The 16,129-nt window shown below is 45.3% G+C and overlaps 5 protein-coding genes across 5 annotated transcripts; 1 reads left to right on the forward strand and 4 right to left on the reverse strand.

Annotated features, from left to right (window-relative positions):
• Positions 1 to 753: 753 nt before the first annotated feature.
• TREMEDRAFT_58174 (uncharacterized protein) lies at positions 754 to 2,118 on the forward strand (the record flags this gene model as incomplete). The annotated part of the gene is made up of 5 exons (XM_007001109.1): positions 754 to 759; positions 812 to 878; positions 928 to 980; positions 1,245 to 1,451; positions 1,831 to 2,118. 5 exons carry the CDS (start codon positions 754 to 756, stop codon positions 2,116 to 2,118), a joined length of 621 nt encoding a protein of 206 aa, XP_007001171.1.
• Positions 2,119 to 3,451: 1,333 nt separating this feature from the next.
• Positions 3,452 to 4,748, reverse strand: TREMEDRAFT_22252 (uncharacterized protein; the record flags this gene model as incomplete). The annotated part of the gene is made up of 4 exons (XM_007000396.1): positions 3,452 to 3,805; positions 4,013 to 4,318; positions 4,410 to 4,454; positions 4,587 to 4,748. Coding segments are annotated over 4 exons (867 nt in total), but the record flags the coding sequence as incomplete, so codon positions are not given.
• A 2,876-nt stretch (positions 4,749 to 7,624) lies between these two features.
• On the reverse strand, positions 7,625 to 10,389 carry TREMEDRAFT_26165 (uncharacterized protein; the record flags this gene model as incomplete). The annotated part of the gene is made up of 11 exons (XM_007000666.1): positions 7,625 to 7,903; positions 8,022 to 8,141; positions 8,280 to 8,428; positions 8,542 to 8,661; positions 8,705 to 8,774; positions 8,818 to 8,897; positions 9,040 to 9,158; positions 9,404 to 9,520; positions 9,562 to 9,619; positions 9,761 to 9,878; positions 10,069 to 10,389. 11 exons carry the CDS (start codon positions 10,387 to 10,389, stop codon positions 7,625 to 7,627), a joined length of 1,551 nt encoding a protein of 516 aa, XP_007000728.1.
• A 1,313-nt stretch (positions 10,390 to 11,702) lies between these two features.
• TREMEDRAFT_55800 (uncharacterized protein) lies at positions 11,703 to 12,440 on the reverse strand. Its single transcript, XM_007000984.1, has one exon. The coding sequence runs from the start codon at positions 12,136 to 12,138 to the stop codon at positions 11,782 to 11,784; it is 357 nt and encodes a 118-aa protein (XP_007001046.1). The 5' UTR covers positions 12,139 to 12,440; the 3' UTR covers positions 11,703 to 11,781.
• A 137-nt stretch (positions 12,441 to 12,577) lies between these two features.
• On the reverse strand, positions 12,578 to 13,532 carry TREMEDRAFT_58178 (uncharacterized protein; the record flags this gene model as incomplete). The annotated part of the gene is made up of 2 exons (XM_007001110.1): positions 12,578 to 13,488; positions 13,514 to 13,532. 2 exons carry the CDS (start codon positions 13,530 to 13,532, stop codon positions 12,578 to 12,580), a joined length of 930 nt encoding a protein of 309 aa, XP_007001172.1.
• Between the last annotated feature and the right edge of the window lie 2,597 nt (positions 13,533 to 16,129).

Raw genomic sequence — 16,129 nt, forward strand, 5'->3', positions numbered from 1 at the left:
GGCAAGTTGAACAACGCGGATCGCACGTCGACCCAGATATCAATCATACCCTCCTCGTCGAGTGCCGCTCGAGAAGATAGACTTGGTCGCTCTTGTGAGGTATCGACATTATCTAAAGTATCAGCTAATCAGATCCTTACTCATGTTGATCTCGTACAAAACTTCGCCAGGACAGACATAAGTTTTCGTGGACAAGAATATGAGAAGTACTATTATGAGACTCACCCAAAGCTGGATCAAGTTGGATTTTACCCAACATGGCTTTCTTAAACTTATTCCATCCTTCCTTCTTCATATCACTCTCTACTTTCTCCTCTGGTGAAGAGTTTGAACGATCAGCATCGGGAGTTGCAGTTGGGCCACCGTCATCTTGGGTCGACGAAAGTTCTGGGGGTGGCGACTGATCGAGAAAATCTCCTCTTTCTCCATGAGGTGGAATGCGCATTGTTTTACGAAGCTTTTGTTCACTCACTTTACGAATGAGTGGTATAAGTAATAGAATGACTCGTAGAAGGGGGAATGAAGAAGTTTGAGCATGTCTTACATATATGCCATTGCAAGCAACGAGGCTCGGGTTGTGACGTAGGGATGGAAGGAGGGTGTGGGGTGTGGGGGAAATGTGGGGCTCCACACTGGAAAGGGCGGAATTAAAAAATCACAAATACACGTCATTCCTGGGTAACCCTCGACGCGTCTCAAGACGCTCAAACCCCCCTCTCACACATCTTCAAATAGTATTGACCTCTAAGACCAATGTCGGTGAGTCAAGCATCATCTTCACCTATGAGTAAAGAGAAAGCTGATAGTATAGCAATACGAAAACACTCCTTCTCGTCGACCGGATATAAAACGAAAGCTCGTGGTGGTGGGTGATGGAGGTGAGTTCCTTGACAGGGCTTCGATACATCTTAGAGGCTGATTATGTAGGATGTGGGAAGACATGTCTATTGACAGTCTACGCGGAGAATAGGTTCCCAGAGGTGAGCTCTTCTATCTGTGAAGTGTCCGAATGGGCTCACACTTGGCTTTGCAATGTTCTCATTCCATCACTTAACATCTCAATACTGTATCTGCTCATGACGACAATCCACCCGCCTCTCTCTTTATTCGACGTATTCTAAACATATCATATCGATCTTTCTACTATCATGCTGATCGAATTCGTATCCTCGGTTCATACCCGCACATTGTGTACATCATACACCTCAAATCATCTTTGCTTCCCTCACGATTCAACTCGACAGGAATACGTACCGACAGTATTCGAAAATATGGTAACCATGCTTCCCTCCCCATTGGACCCAAGTAAAATCATCGAGCTGGCTTTATGGGATACTGCAGGTCAAGAAGATTTCGATCGACTTCGTCCTTTGAGTTATAACGATACGGATGTTATTTTGATTGTTTTCGCTTGTAATCATCGACCAAGTTTATTGAATGTTCAAGATAAAGTGAGTTTGAAAATGTTCTTCTTTCCTAGTGTGATTTCAAATCTCATTTTCACCATGTTACCTTTTCTTCTCACATGTCTAAAATCGATCGGACTGCCAGTTCGACGGATATCATGTTCGAGCCGATATTTCTTTGTTTCAAAGAAGCATTCCGTCAGTGAAGAGTCAAATCAGGAGGGGAATGACGCTGTATCAAAAATCCATACCATTTCCTTTCGAAGGATAGATCGGATGAGTTGATCATGATCTGACAATTATGAAGTACAGATCGAAGTACGGGTGGAGAGGTGAAGTACCGATCAAAGTACGAGTGAAGCGATGGAGAGATTGGAGAAAGACAGACTTCGAAAAAGAGACATAAGTCAATTAACAATTTCAGTGGCATCCCGAAATGGCACATTTTTGCGAAACAGTACCAACCTTACTCATCTGTACGAAAACAGATCTTCGAAACGATCCCTCTACCATTTCCCTAATGGCAGCTCAAGGTTCTAAACCCATTACTTCATTAGAAGGTGAACGCGTAGCGAAAGAAATAGGTGCGAGAAGGTATCTTGAATGTAGTGCGAAAGAAGGATGGGGAGTTAGAGAAGTTTTTGATGCTGCCGTTAGAGAAAGTTTAAGACGACGTAAAGGTGGTTTGAAAAAACGTTGTGTTATTTTATGATTAATGATTTTGAATCCATTCGTTTTGAAAAGTGGAGCCAAGGGGAAGGAGGGAGGTTAATGATGATTTTCATGTTTTTTTTCTATGAAGATTTGTTGGATTTTAGATTACCCTTTCGTTATATGGATACCTTTTAATCAATGTCAGTGCGTCATTTGGAAAGGAGTCCCGAGGGGATGAGGTGATGAGGTGATGAGGCGATGAGGCGATGAGGGAATGAGGGAACGAGAGAGTAGGGGATATGAAGATTATTGACAAGAGATCAGTAGATGGTTTGGCAAAGGCGAAAGCGGGAAAAGAAGGGAGTCAGGGAGTTGGGGAGAAGAAAGATGATAATGAGTAAAAGAACATTTGATGACATATACCATGCATTTTCCACGTTCTACGGGTTATACACACAACATTCACTTGATACCTTACTATTTGATATGGGACAGATTTACTATACCTTTCCTTCCAGATCAACTGGATGGACTTTTGGGGTCTATACTCTAATGGGCATGATGAGATCGTTAGGGTCGTACATGTGGGTGGGGTGGTCAACATGGACAACGCGTTATGGTGTGAGGACATGAATATGGGTTGAGCGTCGACGGTAGATGTGGTAGGAATACATGATTGATGATTGGGACATGTCGAGAAGGGAATATATCGTACATATTGAAAGGGGGATATAGAGGGTGAGATATCGTATGGGATGATGCCAGGGTGTGTATGTCGAAATCATAGGATCGTCACTTCATGACGGATGATGAAGGGGCGATTTTGATATTGACAGCTTGTTGACCGGAGGAAGATAACAATCAGATGGTTCGTACCAAACAAGAAGCGTACCGGCTCGAAATCTGGTGATCGCCGTTTGTTTAGAGTGGTCTGACAAAAGGAGAGGGTGAGAAGAACGAACTCACACGCCCAATCGAGTGGCGAAACCTCTAGTGAGTGAATTAACACTACTCCCTCCTATCCTGTTAACCTCCAAATCATCATCTTCAAAAATGAGCGGATCGAACAAATCTATATTAGGTGGAATCCCAAATCTCATATTCCTCTTAGCTTCTTCTGCCGATTCACGTTGATCATGTCCACTAGACTTTTGATAAGAAGTTGGAAGAGGAATAGAAGAATCATACGATATAGATCTAGGATGAATTGGAGGTACTTTATCGTTCGGATCTGAATTAGGACTAGAAGGTTCTGTCATTGTATTTTTGATCGGAAGCGAAGTCATTCTGTTGAACATAGGTATACTTGTATTATTCGAAGTTGATATCGTTTGAGGAAGATGAGATTCAATTGGAGAAGTAGAAGAAGAAGTAGGAATTATGAGAAATGATTCTTCTTTCCATTTTCTTCTCAATTCTTCTCTTCCGGTAGAGATTATATCTTCTAGTTCTTTTTCCCATCCTAGTAAACTGACGAGTCGTCGTACACCTTCATCGGCATCACCTTGCCAGAAACAATCACGACCTTTATCCCAATCAACATCAGGTCCAAGAAGTTCTCGTAATGGTAAAGGGTGTGGAGGGGCTTTTGGGGACAGTTGAGATAAATGAGAGAATTGTCCGACGATTTCACGATTGATAAGTAATCGAGGGATGGGAGGTTTGACGAAATCTGGGAGATTCGCAAATGGGCTAACTTGGAGTGAAGTACCTATGACGATTAGGAGATCGCAATCTTCGAATACCTGGAATCAGATCAATTCATTCGACTGAAAAAAAAAAATTCTTCACACGGTCAGGCTGAAGGGTAGTGACCTCAACATGAACATGAGAGTAGGACGGATGATAAGGGGATGGAAGCTCATGACAATTTTACGAATACTGCTGAGCAAGAATAACGTGCATGTGACTTGGTGAGGATGATTTGGGGATGAGGAAACCCACAAACTCACATCCAAATTATCCCAGAAAGCCTGTGGAAGAGCCTCCCCAAAAAAGACGATATCAGGTTTCACCAATCCCCCACATTCACACCTCACCACTTCTCCATGTAAAACTCCTTTACGCAGCACGTATTCTCTTGAGGCCATCTTGGCACACGAAAGACATCTAGCGGTGGCGAATGAACCATGAGCTTCGATCACTCGATCGGAGTTCAGGCCGCTGAGAGTCTCGAGGGTGTCGATGTTTTGTGTGAAAAGACGTCGCAAAAGCCCCTTTTCTTCGAGAAGACGGATGAAATAATGGGTGGGGGTAGGCTGAAAGTTAGTCTCGTCATACTCTCAACTTGTTTTCCCCGACATGAAAGGTAGGAACAGAGAGGGACAAAAAGAGGAGGAAGAGACTCACCAGATGTCTTCCGGGATAAAGTTCCTTGGCTAGGGTCCAAAATGGCTACCGGTCAATTTCGAATTTCTCTTTCAATTGACAAGTCCTTCTTTGACATTAAGAGACGACTATGACGACCAGGACCGTTGGTCAGTGAAAGAAAGAGGGGTGGACGGATAGGAGAGATATCGAACCCACCTTCGGATTCTTCTTGAAGAAACCGAGATCGAATACGGCCTCGGGATAAGGTAAATTCAAAGCTTGTAAATTATCGTATAGGCCCGTACCAGGAGATCGAAAGTCTGGAATACCAGCAGAGGTAGAAATGCCCGCTCCGACGAGTACGACTATTTTGGACGCTGCCAATCAGCAAGCGTTTTGAGAAGCAGATCGGTAAGGTGAAATGATATGAAAGTGGAGGAGATCATCACGTCTGACTGGCTTCAGAGTGGGAGATGCACAAACCCTGACCAACGGTGACAACGTCGAGAAATTGGCATTGTGGGTAAAAGGAATAGGACATGAACATGAACATGTACTGAGCGAGTGGAGTGAACCTACCTTTACCGTCTCTGATCATTGATGCGATTATCTGCAAAGTGGCGTCTGAAGTATTTTCAAGTAATGTAGGACTTTCAGTCATCTCTTGTGGTAATGAAGATGAAATTGATGAGCTAGATGCGGAATGTCTTTGTGATGATACTGAAGGAGTGACATCCTGTTCATCAGACACGCGAGGTTACACTGATTGAGTTATGATAAGAGAGACATATATCCTTATGTCAAAGAGATCGTAAGTGGGAGGATTTAAGCGGCCGTTTCACCATAGGGGAAACACGATGGAGAGGGATCAGAGACAGAGGAGGGAACAGGAGATCAGGGGGGAAGCGATGAGAAGAGGGGATGAGGAAGAGAAGATATACTCTTGATGGAATAAATCAACTCACATCATCATCATCATCATCTATCATCCTCCAATCCATCCTTTCTTCCTTTCTGAGTCCCATGATTGCCCCTTTCGGGAAAACTCTTGATATGACAAAAAGAAATCTCTAAACCTCTTTGTCGATGCCTTCCACTTGTGATACGCGAGTGAGATCTTTTCTCCCCAATCACACCAAACCGTGCTCTTCCTGATCCTCTCTCGGATAACTAATATCCTGAGGGTTTCGCCTCCTGAAGTCTCACCTCGTTTTCAATCAAGGGTCCCCAGTGACCGATGGGGATGAAATCGGCAGTCCCGAAGTTGTTTCTTGTTGTATATCAAAGACCACCCCGTAATTATTTCTTTCTTCAATCAGATTAGAATGTTAACGCCTAAAATAACCCTCCCTCCACTCGTCCTTTACCGTGCGGTCACTGCGGACTGTACCCCCAAAATCCGCAGTTCGATTCTTCTTGAAATGTTATCGACGGAATGTATTTGAATCAAGTTTGCTTTCTCGAATTCGGTTGAGATGTTGTATTTAGAGATTCGGGACTTGTCTTGTGAGCTTTCGTCCAATTTTCAGGACAGGCGTACGTCGATGTTACCGAGTCACTGAAGTGAGAAGCTGTCGTATAAGAGAGTCTTTCTCATATCAGGGGACGAAATCATCATCATTCACTTTCGGCCTGATGGACCTCTGGATCTTTACTGACAACAAAAGACATAGACAGCTTCATGCTGTCAAATGACCAAATGACCAAGTGAGGAGAAGGAAAAGTGGGGGAAATGCAGGAAGAATTACTTACCACTACTGTGAAATCTGTGAGAGGAAAGAAGCTAATTGTTGAGAAGTAAAGAACGTGTCGGAGTGACGGATTGTTAAATCGTCAAAGTATGGGAAACGATTCATACGGAGAAGAAAAAGAATGGAATGGACTTGGAATGAAATGAAATGAATGATTGGGAAAGTAGGAGAATAGTCATAAAAGGAGTTGAAAGTGAGAGTAGTGGAAGATCTAAAACAAGGTGACTATCTCTCTTCCTCTTCCCTTCCTTTTTTACCTTTTCTCCACCTCGACCCCAGATTACCACATGTAACATCCGGGTCTACTCCGTTGACGTGTTTCTCTTCATCTGCTCTCCCTCATTCCCCCTTGCCCCCATGCCCCTTTTTACAAGTACAGCGTCTAGACTTGTACACTCGGCCTCGGCTGTGTGCTTTCAGGATCTAGGAACCAGAAGTGACCACGCGGACACGTTTGTATCTTTAGCTTCTGACCTCCGATGGCCAGATGGGCCAGATCTACTGGCTAGTGGCTGGTGGCTGGATCAAGTCCGGAATAAGGGGGTGTCTATGTATTTGAATCCCTTGATCCTTCCTTGGCAGGCTACAATAGGGTTCTCGTACTTGTTCGGACTCTCCGTCGGATGTCGGAACCCCATCAGCCCCAGTTCCCCCTTCCTCCCCCCGCGGGGTTTTTGCAGAACGCCATACAAACGTGATTCGACTTACATCGTTAAAATTATGACCGGGCACAGGGTAGACATTTTAACACCATAAACAGACCAGGGGTCAGGTATGTATACAAAGTATGATCTTCATGCCCATGCTTATGCTACATACATCCTTTACTTACCTTTCGTACTCAAACTACTACTCGAAGAACTACTCGACATTCTCGGTTGTAAACTCATAGGTCTTAAACCTTTTTGTGTCTCTTCACCTCCTCCATTCCTTAAACTAGCAACCCTCGATCCGAGAAAACTCCCAATTCCACCGATGGTAGCTCTTATATCTGCGATTTGACGATTTTGACTTTGTTTTGTTTCTTGCGTGGTGGAAATTATAGGTGTTGAAGGTGTTGGATTTGGTGAAGTTGATAATAACGCCCGACGAGTTTTTTCAGCTTCGATACGATGATTAACTTCTGTTCTTACTCCGTCGAAAGCTTTGAATAAAGAGGTAGAACCTTGTGAGAGAACTGAGGAACTTGCTGCTAATGCTGAAGAAAGAACTTCACGGGTTGGAGCTAAGGATTGATCGAGATGAAGATCTCTTACACCTTCGGATAACCGAAGAGAGAGGTCGGAAATGTGAGTGGGTTTTCCTTCACAGGGATGTCTGGTAATCAACACCCATGTAGATGATCATATAGTGATGATACAGGATACAGAGTTCGTGGAGGTGGTGATCATCACGTGTAGGACGTAGGCCAGGATGATCAATGTCACATCAAGACGACGGGGTCGAGAAAATGGGCGCGGATTGGCAAGTGTATTTGAAGATCAGCAAAGCTTGGAAATTGACTCACCTAGGCTCACACAGATCAAACAGAACAGGATCGGTACATTGTTCCCAATTCTTACCAGCTTCCGTAATCTTAAAAGCCATCAACCAAGCCTCCCCAAAAGGTGCTAAAACATTCCCATCACCACCCGCTCCAGATCCAGAAGTGACAATAGCGATATCTTGTTGTTTTCCCTTAGCGAGGAAATCGGCATATTTGATAGATGACAAGCATGCACAGATGTACTCTTCGAATCGTGACCGTAGATCGTCGTCACTTCCACGGAACCTGATAATCAGCTATGTTCCATCCATAAACAATTTTCACCCACCCTGCTCTTTCGCCTTCGGGCTGTCTTATCAGCACAAGTCGTCATCTGATATGTGAAATATCGAAGAGTTGGATGGGGAAACTCACAGTAGCCCAAGTCTCTTCCACGGCACGGACTACATCGTCCATCCATTTCCTATCCGCAGCAGTGAGGGACAATAATCGTTCTAGTTTAGGGTCGGTGAATTCAAATGAGACATTTTCGATCTGCTCATCAGCCTTTCATCTGGACTGTGGTACACTTTAGGCAGGATAAACTGAACAGACAGATGCTTCGGTGCAAGAACAAAGGTAAACATATAAACGGGGGTTGAGGGAGATGGATGGGACGAAAGGAAAACTTACGTTGACGAGTAAATCATACCTTGCATCTTTCTGCTGCGTCACAATCTGATTGGTGGTCCCCACAAGCCATGATCGAGCCTTTAACATCTCTATCTGTTGCAATGGTAAATAAGGTTGGAAGAAAGCGTCTTTCCCGAATAAATGTAATGCTGAGAAGATCAGTCCAGCTTACTACCATTTTTTGGGTGATTCGATCTTTCTACCATGTCATGAAGAGCAAGATTAGGGTGAGGACAAAACAAGGGTGGGAGACAAAACTCACGCAAACCCATATACCTTAATAGACTGCTCCTATCACTTGACCTCAAAGACGTCGGTCGCACTCTGCTCGTCCTATAATCCAACTCCGGTGCCCCGGAATCTCTCAAATTGAGTAAAAGCCCTATAATCAATCAACATCATCAAATTCTCTTAAAAGTACTCACCCGGCATGAGAGATACGAGAGAATATTGATATGTACATAGCATTTCTACTGGATAACCAAATAGCATAACCTATATATAAGGTGAGATTGTGGATGATGAAAAGAAAACAGACACGTTTTTGTAGCATTAGAGCTTTGAGAAGTATTAAGGTTTTATGTCTGAATTTATGGATTAATTCTCGTAAAGATGTCCCTTTCTGTCAGCTCAAGTCTTAAGACAACTGGGATACGGAAATTACTCGGATGCAAAGGTGAAACGAGAGGGTAAGATGGTAAGGGACGGAGGTGAAGGAAGATGAGGGAGGTAAAGAAAGACTAACCCATATAGATAGAACCTTCCCCACTCTTTCCTTGTAAACTAGTCTCAAGACTGGTGTAGAAGTCTTCCAAGATGCCGGTTTGTGTGAAGTCCCTTTGGGCGAAATATGCTCTAGTCACTACTCCTAATCGATCACTACATGGTCAGTATCATTCAATAATCTCTTTTCCTCTGTACCTGTAAGTCCTCTTTTGTCCATCAAATTTTATGTCCTCTTACCTTGCTCATCCACAATCCATGACACGATACCTCCTTCTGCGAGCCTGTACTTCTTGGTTCCCTCACTACCCATTCTCGAAAATTCAACTATATAGACGCTGATGCTGAACGAGGCGCGAGGAAGGAGGGGGACAAGAAACGAAGCAGAGAGAAAAACCCACCGTATCGGCCCAAAAACAGGTTGAGAAGCAATTACCACCACAGCTTTCTGTACCATACTTCTCGTAACATCACTCGGCCTCTTCAATAATTCCGCAGCTGCCAATTGTCTATTACATCTTCCCGTCAGTTTTAATCGGACAGATGAAAGAGGACATACGAGATTCCGAAGAGAGTTTGACCCGGAGGTACATTCGTGAGAGGAAGAGCGTCTGGATCTGAAGGGGAATATGTGCAATGCTATTCCGTCAATACACATTCAATCCACCAAATCATCATCATTATGAAACACGCACGAAATGAGAATAATCTTCTTCCGACTATACATCAGTTTCTGTCTTTCATAATTGGAAAAAGACAAACTAAATGAGCACCATCAGGTAGAGCTAGAAAAGGTAATAATTTGGAAAAAGAATCATCATCTTGGATTGCAATTTGAAGACTTTGAGGATAGGCGAATTCGACAGTTGGTCCGATCTATCAATTAGCACTGCTACCACATTCCCATTCCCATTGAACACGACCATAAAGTCCACAGAAACAAGGAGACGACCTGCCATGGGAGTAAAGTGAAATTTCTCATGGGTTTGACAACATACATGAAGTAGATTCAAATAGGCTGTCTCTGAGGCCTACATGAAGAGAAGGTTATAGGAAGATGTCTCACCAAATGATTGAAATCCACAACAGCAACTCCTAATACCAAAGGAACATCCAGAGCTGGACCAGTAGTAGATTTCTGACTTGAATTACTCGTAGAAGTCTGTTTCGTTTCTGATTGAGCTTGGAACGTAGCAGAAGGGGTAGGACGTGGAGGAGAAAAAGAAGAGAATTGAGAGAAACGTGATGAACCACCGGCGGATGATGGAGATGACCAAGGATCAACAGGGGGAAGGTCAGAAGAGAAATCGAGCTCTTCGTATGTCGATACGGGGCGATTGGGATGTGGTTCTGAAAAGTCTATGGGTTTATGAGAGGAAGCTGACATGATATAGAGAATCTTGGTAAATATGGGCAAGAGGTGGAAAGGAGTAAGTAGTGGACGTTCGGATTACCTATGACGCGTGAAAGGCAATCTCTATTGCTATTGTAGTCATGTTTCATGTTGCTCTTCTGACTTCGGCGGATCTTGAACACCCCGGCTGAGGGCAGCTAGTAGGTCATACATACCCTCATTAGAATGACATCCTACATACTGAGCCCGATAGCCGATGGGGTGCAAACTGTCCGTCCGAACAGGTTATAGGCCTTATAGGGGTCCCGATTGACGACCACAAATGTGAATTCGCCCACAAGCGACGAGGTGACCCACATCAGATAGACAGGGAGACAGGGTTCAGATCGGATATGTTCATTTCCCAAGTCAGTAATCAGTGAACAGAGCTCGTCGTCACTTGTTTCATGCTCCACATTCTCCATGTCACCAGCATCCCCGCTATGTCCGCTACATGCTACATTTATTCTTCTCCCACTCGACAACATCGCTTCCCAACGTCCGTTCATCCTTTCCTATCATGTCACTCAATCTGCCACACCGGGACAGACATCGCATCTCCTGAGAAGGGGTACATTTTAAGTTCTGATACCCTAAGCAAGGGGAACCTAGTATCATTCGCCAGCTCGGTCATGAGATATCGGAAAGCACTCTCAGCCTGAATTCGAATCTCATCTCTTGCCAGACTCTCCAACACGTCTTTCTTCTCTTCTTTTGTTGTTTCGGGTGTCCTCCCGCATTCAAAAAGGACGAGTTTGAAGACGGCCCGCATGATGATTGAAGTAGCGCGGCAGTGTTTAGAAAGGGAAGGCCGATAGTCGAGTCTACCATCTTCTTTAGTCACTTCTAAATGACCAATGCTCTCCAGACATTCTGCCGTCAGACGTAGAGACCAGCGGTTCATACTCATGTCCAGAACATGAGGCGGGACACCCATTGCTCTCATTCGTGTGGTCGAGAGAAAAATTCGTTGGTCGTCATCTTTGTATTGGGACAATTCTATTCCCATGAGGTTGTTAGCTGATGCTTTTCGCCTGTAGTCTTCGTCGATCTCGTGACCGCTCATCCGGACGGATTTCACGCGTCTTTGTTGGCGCATGGGAGAAGTTTGTGTGGTTGTCGGTGAAGTCGACGGTGCATCGTGAAATCGTAAGTGCTCGTTCTCGATCTGATTATTGTCGAGATGAGATAAAATCGGCTTCTTGGAAATGGATGTCAAGGGAGGGCCACAAAAACGTGAGTCACTAGTCACGGTTCCAGAGTTTGTCGATGGAGGTGGAGTGGGTTTCCTGCCATCTGATGTCAGCGAAGGACCTCCAAGACGTAGATCATCAGATGCATCATGATGATAAGACGTTACAATCTCATTCAAGGGTGGACTCGGTCCTAGCGTGAAGCTGGTGTCCTCCGAAAAAGGGGAGGTTTCCATCTGTTCGGGAGGAGAAGATTGCTGAATATCAAAATACTGTTCGTACGGATCGAAGCTGGTCGGATACTGAGCCAGCATGTTACCCGGGGTCGACAGTGAGTCTGATGACGCCGAAGGATAGCTGGGATACCATGGACCAGGTGACATTCCGTGATGTACGTATCCTCGTTGTTTTCGACGCCGGGAGACAGGAGTTGATTGGCATATTGGGAATGGTCTGACATGCCGTTGACAGCATCGTAGATGCTGATGTCATACATGTAGTGGTACCCGTCGTCGTTGTCCATGCTGCGGTCTGGACTGTTGCTGGTCATGGATGGTTATAGAGCAGATTGTCCCTTGGAAGAGCGACGAATATAAGATTGAAGCTGAGGGTCTGGGGAAAGAGAAGGGGGAGGGGGGTACATGATCTCCTTTCTGAGACTTCCTGCAGGTCAGCCGCGAGTATGCTTGGATTGAAATATCATAAATGGATGACCTCAGATTGTCTCATAGGACGGTGAGTATGACCTCATGCGAACTTCTGGACCGTGGGATAGAAGAAAGGTGTTAGATATCGAGCGATGGTGGGACGGGGGAACTGTTGCTCCCAGAGGAATGTGGCCGTACGTGGGTGTTGTTGGGGATGAGAGTTGCATCTAACTATCTACTATGGAGAGGCGTCTACAAGAGTTTCGGGGTTCTTACGTGACGTGTAATTTAGGTACTGATTATCACTATCTAACACTCCCCTTAATCCGTACTAAGTTGCTTTCATAGGAGCAAAGAAAGATTACCAAAGACTATGGGTTCCGGCGACTCGTCTCCCATGACATTGACTTGGTGTTTTGATCGGTATTCTTTAATGGCTTCCTGTAATTGACTCTTGGATAGATCTCCGCGTTTCTTAATGCAACAGTCTTCCACACTATGTCCGTATTTACCACACCAATCACACTCTTCGTCTTCTTCACTATCACTCTCATCCTTCCCACATTTTCCTTCTTTCCTCGTCTTTCCTTGTCCCTTCTCCTTCTCCTTGTTACCTCCATGTTCACTACTAGCACCATTACCTCTACCTTTTCCTACCCTACTACCTGATCTCCCCTTATCCTTCTTTATAGCATCTTTATTTACGAGAACAGCACTGATGGCTTGTTGAGTATGGTTCTCCATTTCTTGCTCAAGACGGCGGGTGTCGGCAATACTGTGGTATGCGGTTACGAGATGGTCCCAGCTTTTCTGTGTGTCTGGTCGGAGGTCCCACTGTTGACAAAGTGGAGCAAAGTCGCAACCAAGGGAGAGAAGAAATCTTTCGGAACGATCACCATCATCTATATGGGCACCTGCACCAAGAGCCTCGGCTACTAGCTCACTAAAGGTCTCAAGGTGAGTGTGCATGGTGTCGAAGTTGGCATTTTCAACTAGACAGAGGAGGGAAATACGTTGGTTGAGATCATTACGCCTTGCTGTCGTTTTAACTTGATGCTGCGCAGTAATACGTGCCCAGATTTCTTGGGCTGACCCGAGGTCCTCGACTTGGGGGGCTAGTCCCGGAGAGATTGTAAAAATGAGTGTCGAACGAGCTTTACGCTCTTTGTTGGCCCAATCTAGCCAGGTCGTACGTTGAGTAGCTGTCAAAGCTACGGCTGTTGTTGAATTTGTGGCGTCTGGGGGAGCCTCCCCTGCAATGGTATCAGGGGGAAAGACATGTTGAAATCCACGTCATCGTGATAACCGACGTCTCATACTACCAAATTGTTTCTCCACTGGTAGTCCTCCATTGCTTTATACAGAGCTGAGAACTACCAGGTGAGTGACTAGTATCATGCATTGCTTGATACAGAGCTGAGAACTACCAGTGTCTACCGCTCTTGCAATCACTATCAACAGATTTGGAATCAGACGATCTACCCCGACTCTTTCATCATGTCTCTGTCACGAAGTGACAAGACAGTTTGGTTAGAGTTGGATGGATTGGGTATTTAACCAGCAACCGACGGTGTGCAGTAACCGCCGGTTGATAGGCCTTTTAGCGCAGTGGTTTAGACCACTGTCTCTGAAGGGCACTGTTATATCGTCCCAATGCTGGTTAGTTGGTCTTGTGACAGTCTCCTTCCGACACTGATGATGATCAGACTACCACACATCGTCGAGTTATCCTCACAGGCTCAGACAACTTCAAAGACTGGGAGAGATCTATTCTTGCTCGACTCATTCAGAAGGATCTAGATGAAGTCATTGAAGAGGATGCTACACTACCACTCCAACTGGCAGAAGAGAAGAAAAGCTGGTTGAAGAAGGATAAGAAGGCATGGGCAGCAATCGATGAGTCACTCAGTGCAGCCGTTCACAATGTCCTACCACCTAACCTTCTTGACCTCACCTCAACGCCTACCGGCCTCCTTGCCAAATCCCTTCTCAGTCACCTTTGAAATACCTACTCGGCAGCAAGATCTACTCAAAAGGCTGAACTCTACCACATCATCTGGCGAACAGATATCAAAGACGATGATCCCATGTCCTCAATCTCATCTATGCGACGTGCTTTCAACGATCTTACGTCCTCCTCAGTGTCACTGGCTGACTCTCAACTGGCCTATGCCATCCTTATTGCACTACCGGCATCCTACACTACTCTTGCTTCAACTTTCTACATGCTTGGTGACCCCTCTTCCACAGATGTCATTGCTGCTGTCAACGACGAATTCCGGAGGCGACAAACACAAGAGAGTGGTGCACTTGCCATGGCAGCAAAATTATCAAAGCTCTCACATGGGAAGAGTAGACAGGACAAACCTGGGAGGTTTCGAGAACGTGCTCCCATTGTGAAGGATGGTAGTAAGCCCTACTGTGAATTCCACAACACCAATTCACACTCCACTGCCAAATGCCATGCCGCAAAACGTGTGACAGCTCACATGGCATCTACCACATCATCTATTGAACCTACTCCAACTCCCACTGTCCTAAACTTTGTTGCTACCGCTTCATCATCAGCACTCCTTACAACCGGCCTTCCCTCCACCATTGTCGTTGATTCTGGGGCTTCACATTCTATGGTTTTTGAACCTGAACTGCTCACCGCCTTATACACTCTACCATCCCCAATCCCAGTTGTCATTGGAAATGGCTCCACAATTCAGGCCACAAAGACTGGTACACTCACACTCAAGAATGGGTTTCAGGTGCCGAATACCTTATTTGTCCCAGATCTTGGCCGGAATTTGCTCTCCGTTCGATCCACAACATCTCCCTCAAGGTCTTGGACATTTGACAACACTACCGTAACTCTCCATGAAAACGGACACACTGTCCTCACTGCCAAACTCCGTGATGATCTCTACACCCTTCCCTGCACGTCTCCACCTGCCTACGCACATCTCTCCAGCTCTGATGTAACAGAGACCCTTCTGCAAACATGGCATAGACGACTTGGACATCTTAACATGCAAGCGGTGATCAAACTAGGGAGAAGCGGGAGATTGGGGGAAGCTAGTAGTTGGAACAATGTTTCAAGCAATGAATTCATGTGCGCTCAGTGCATTCAAGGAAAAGGCAAACGACTACCATCTCCTCCGTCTTCTCACCGTGCTACCAGACTACTTGGATCCTTGCACCTTGACCTCTTTGGACCAACACGCACTACCTCACATGATGGTTTTTGTACTTTCCTGACTGTATACATCAATTTCTCACATCACCTTCAGATTCTTTTCCTGCACTCGAAAGCAGACACCTTGACTACCATACAGCAATACATCACCTTGGTGGAGACGCAACTCGGAGTGCCGGTCAAAGCATTGAGAAGCGACCAAGGAGGAGAATTTACTTCAACCGCTTTCAAGAAATACACAAGTACAAAGGGAGTTGATCATCAACTAGTCCCACCAGCCGCGCATGCTCAACATGGCCGTGTAGAGCGAGCTCATCTCTCTATATTGGACTTAGTACGCACTTTACTCCTGGATAGTGGACTACCAGACAGATTTTGGTCTGAGGCAACACACTATGCCACTTCTGTCAGAAATAGAGCACCAGGGATAGATGGTACAGTACCTGAGGACGTATGGCGGGGTGGACCAGTGGAGTATCAACATCTGCAACCGTTTGGTAGCCCGATGTTTTTCCGTGCACACACAGAGACAAACAAACTCAAACCACAATACCTGCCAGGTCAACTGATGGTGTAATGATCCTGCTTGTGAGGATCACCACAAATAAATAAATGTAACCTACCCGTAGGGCTGGATACTGAACCGGAACTCTGTGATGTGGGTAATACTAGTCAGCGATGATCAAAGGTCAGTAGGCGTAAGGAAAGAG

Source organism: Tremella mesenterica (genome assembly GCF_000271645.1).
Source record: "Tremella mesenterica DSM 1558 unplaced genomic scaffold TREMEscaffold_1, whole genome shotgun sequence".
In the NCBI taxonomy this organism is placed as follows: Eukaryota; Fungi; Basidiomycota; class Tremellomycetes; order Tremellales; family Tremellaceae; genus Tremella; species Tremella mesenterica.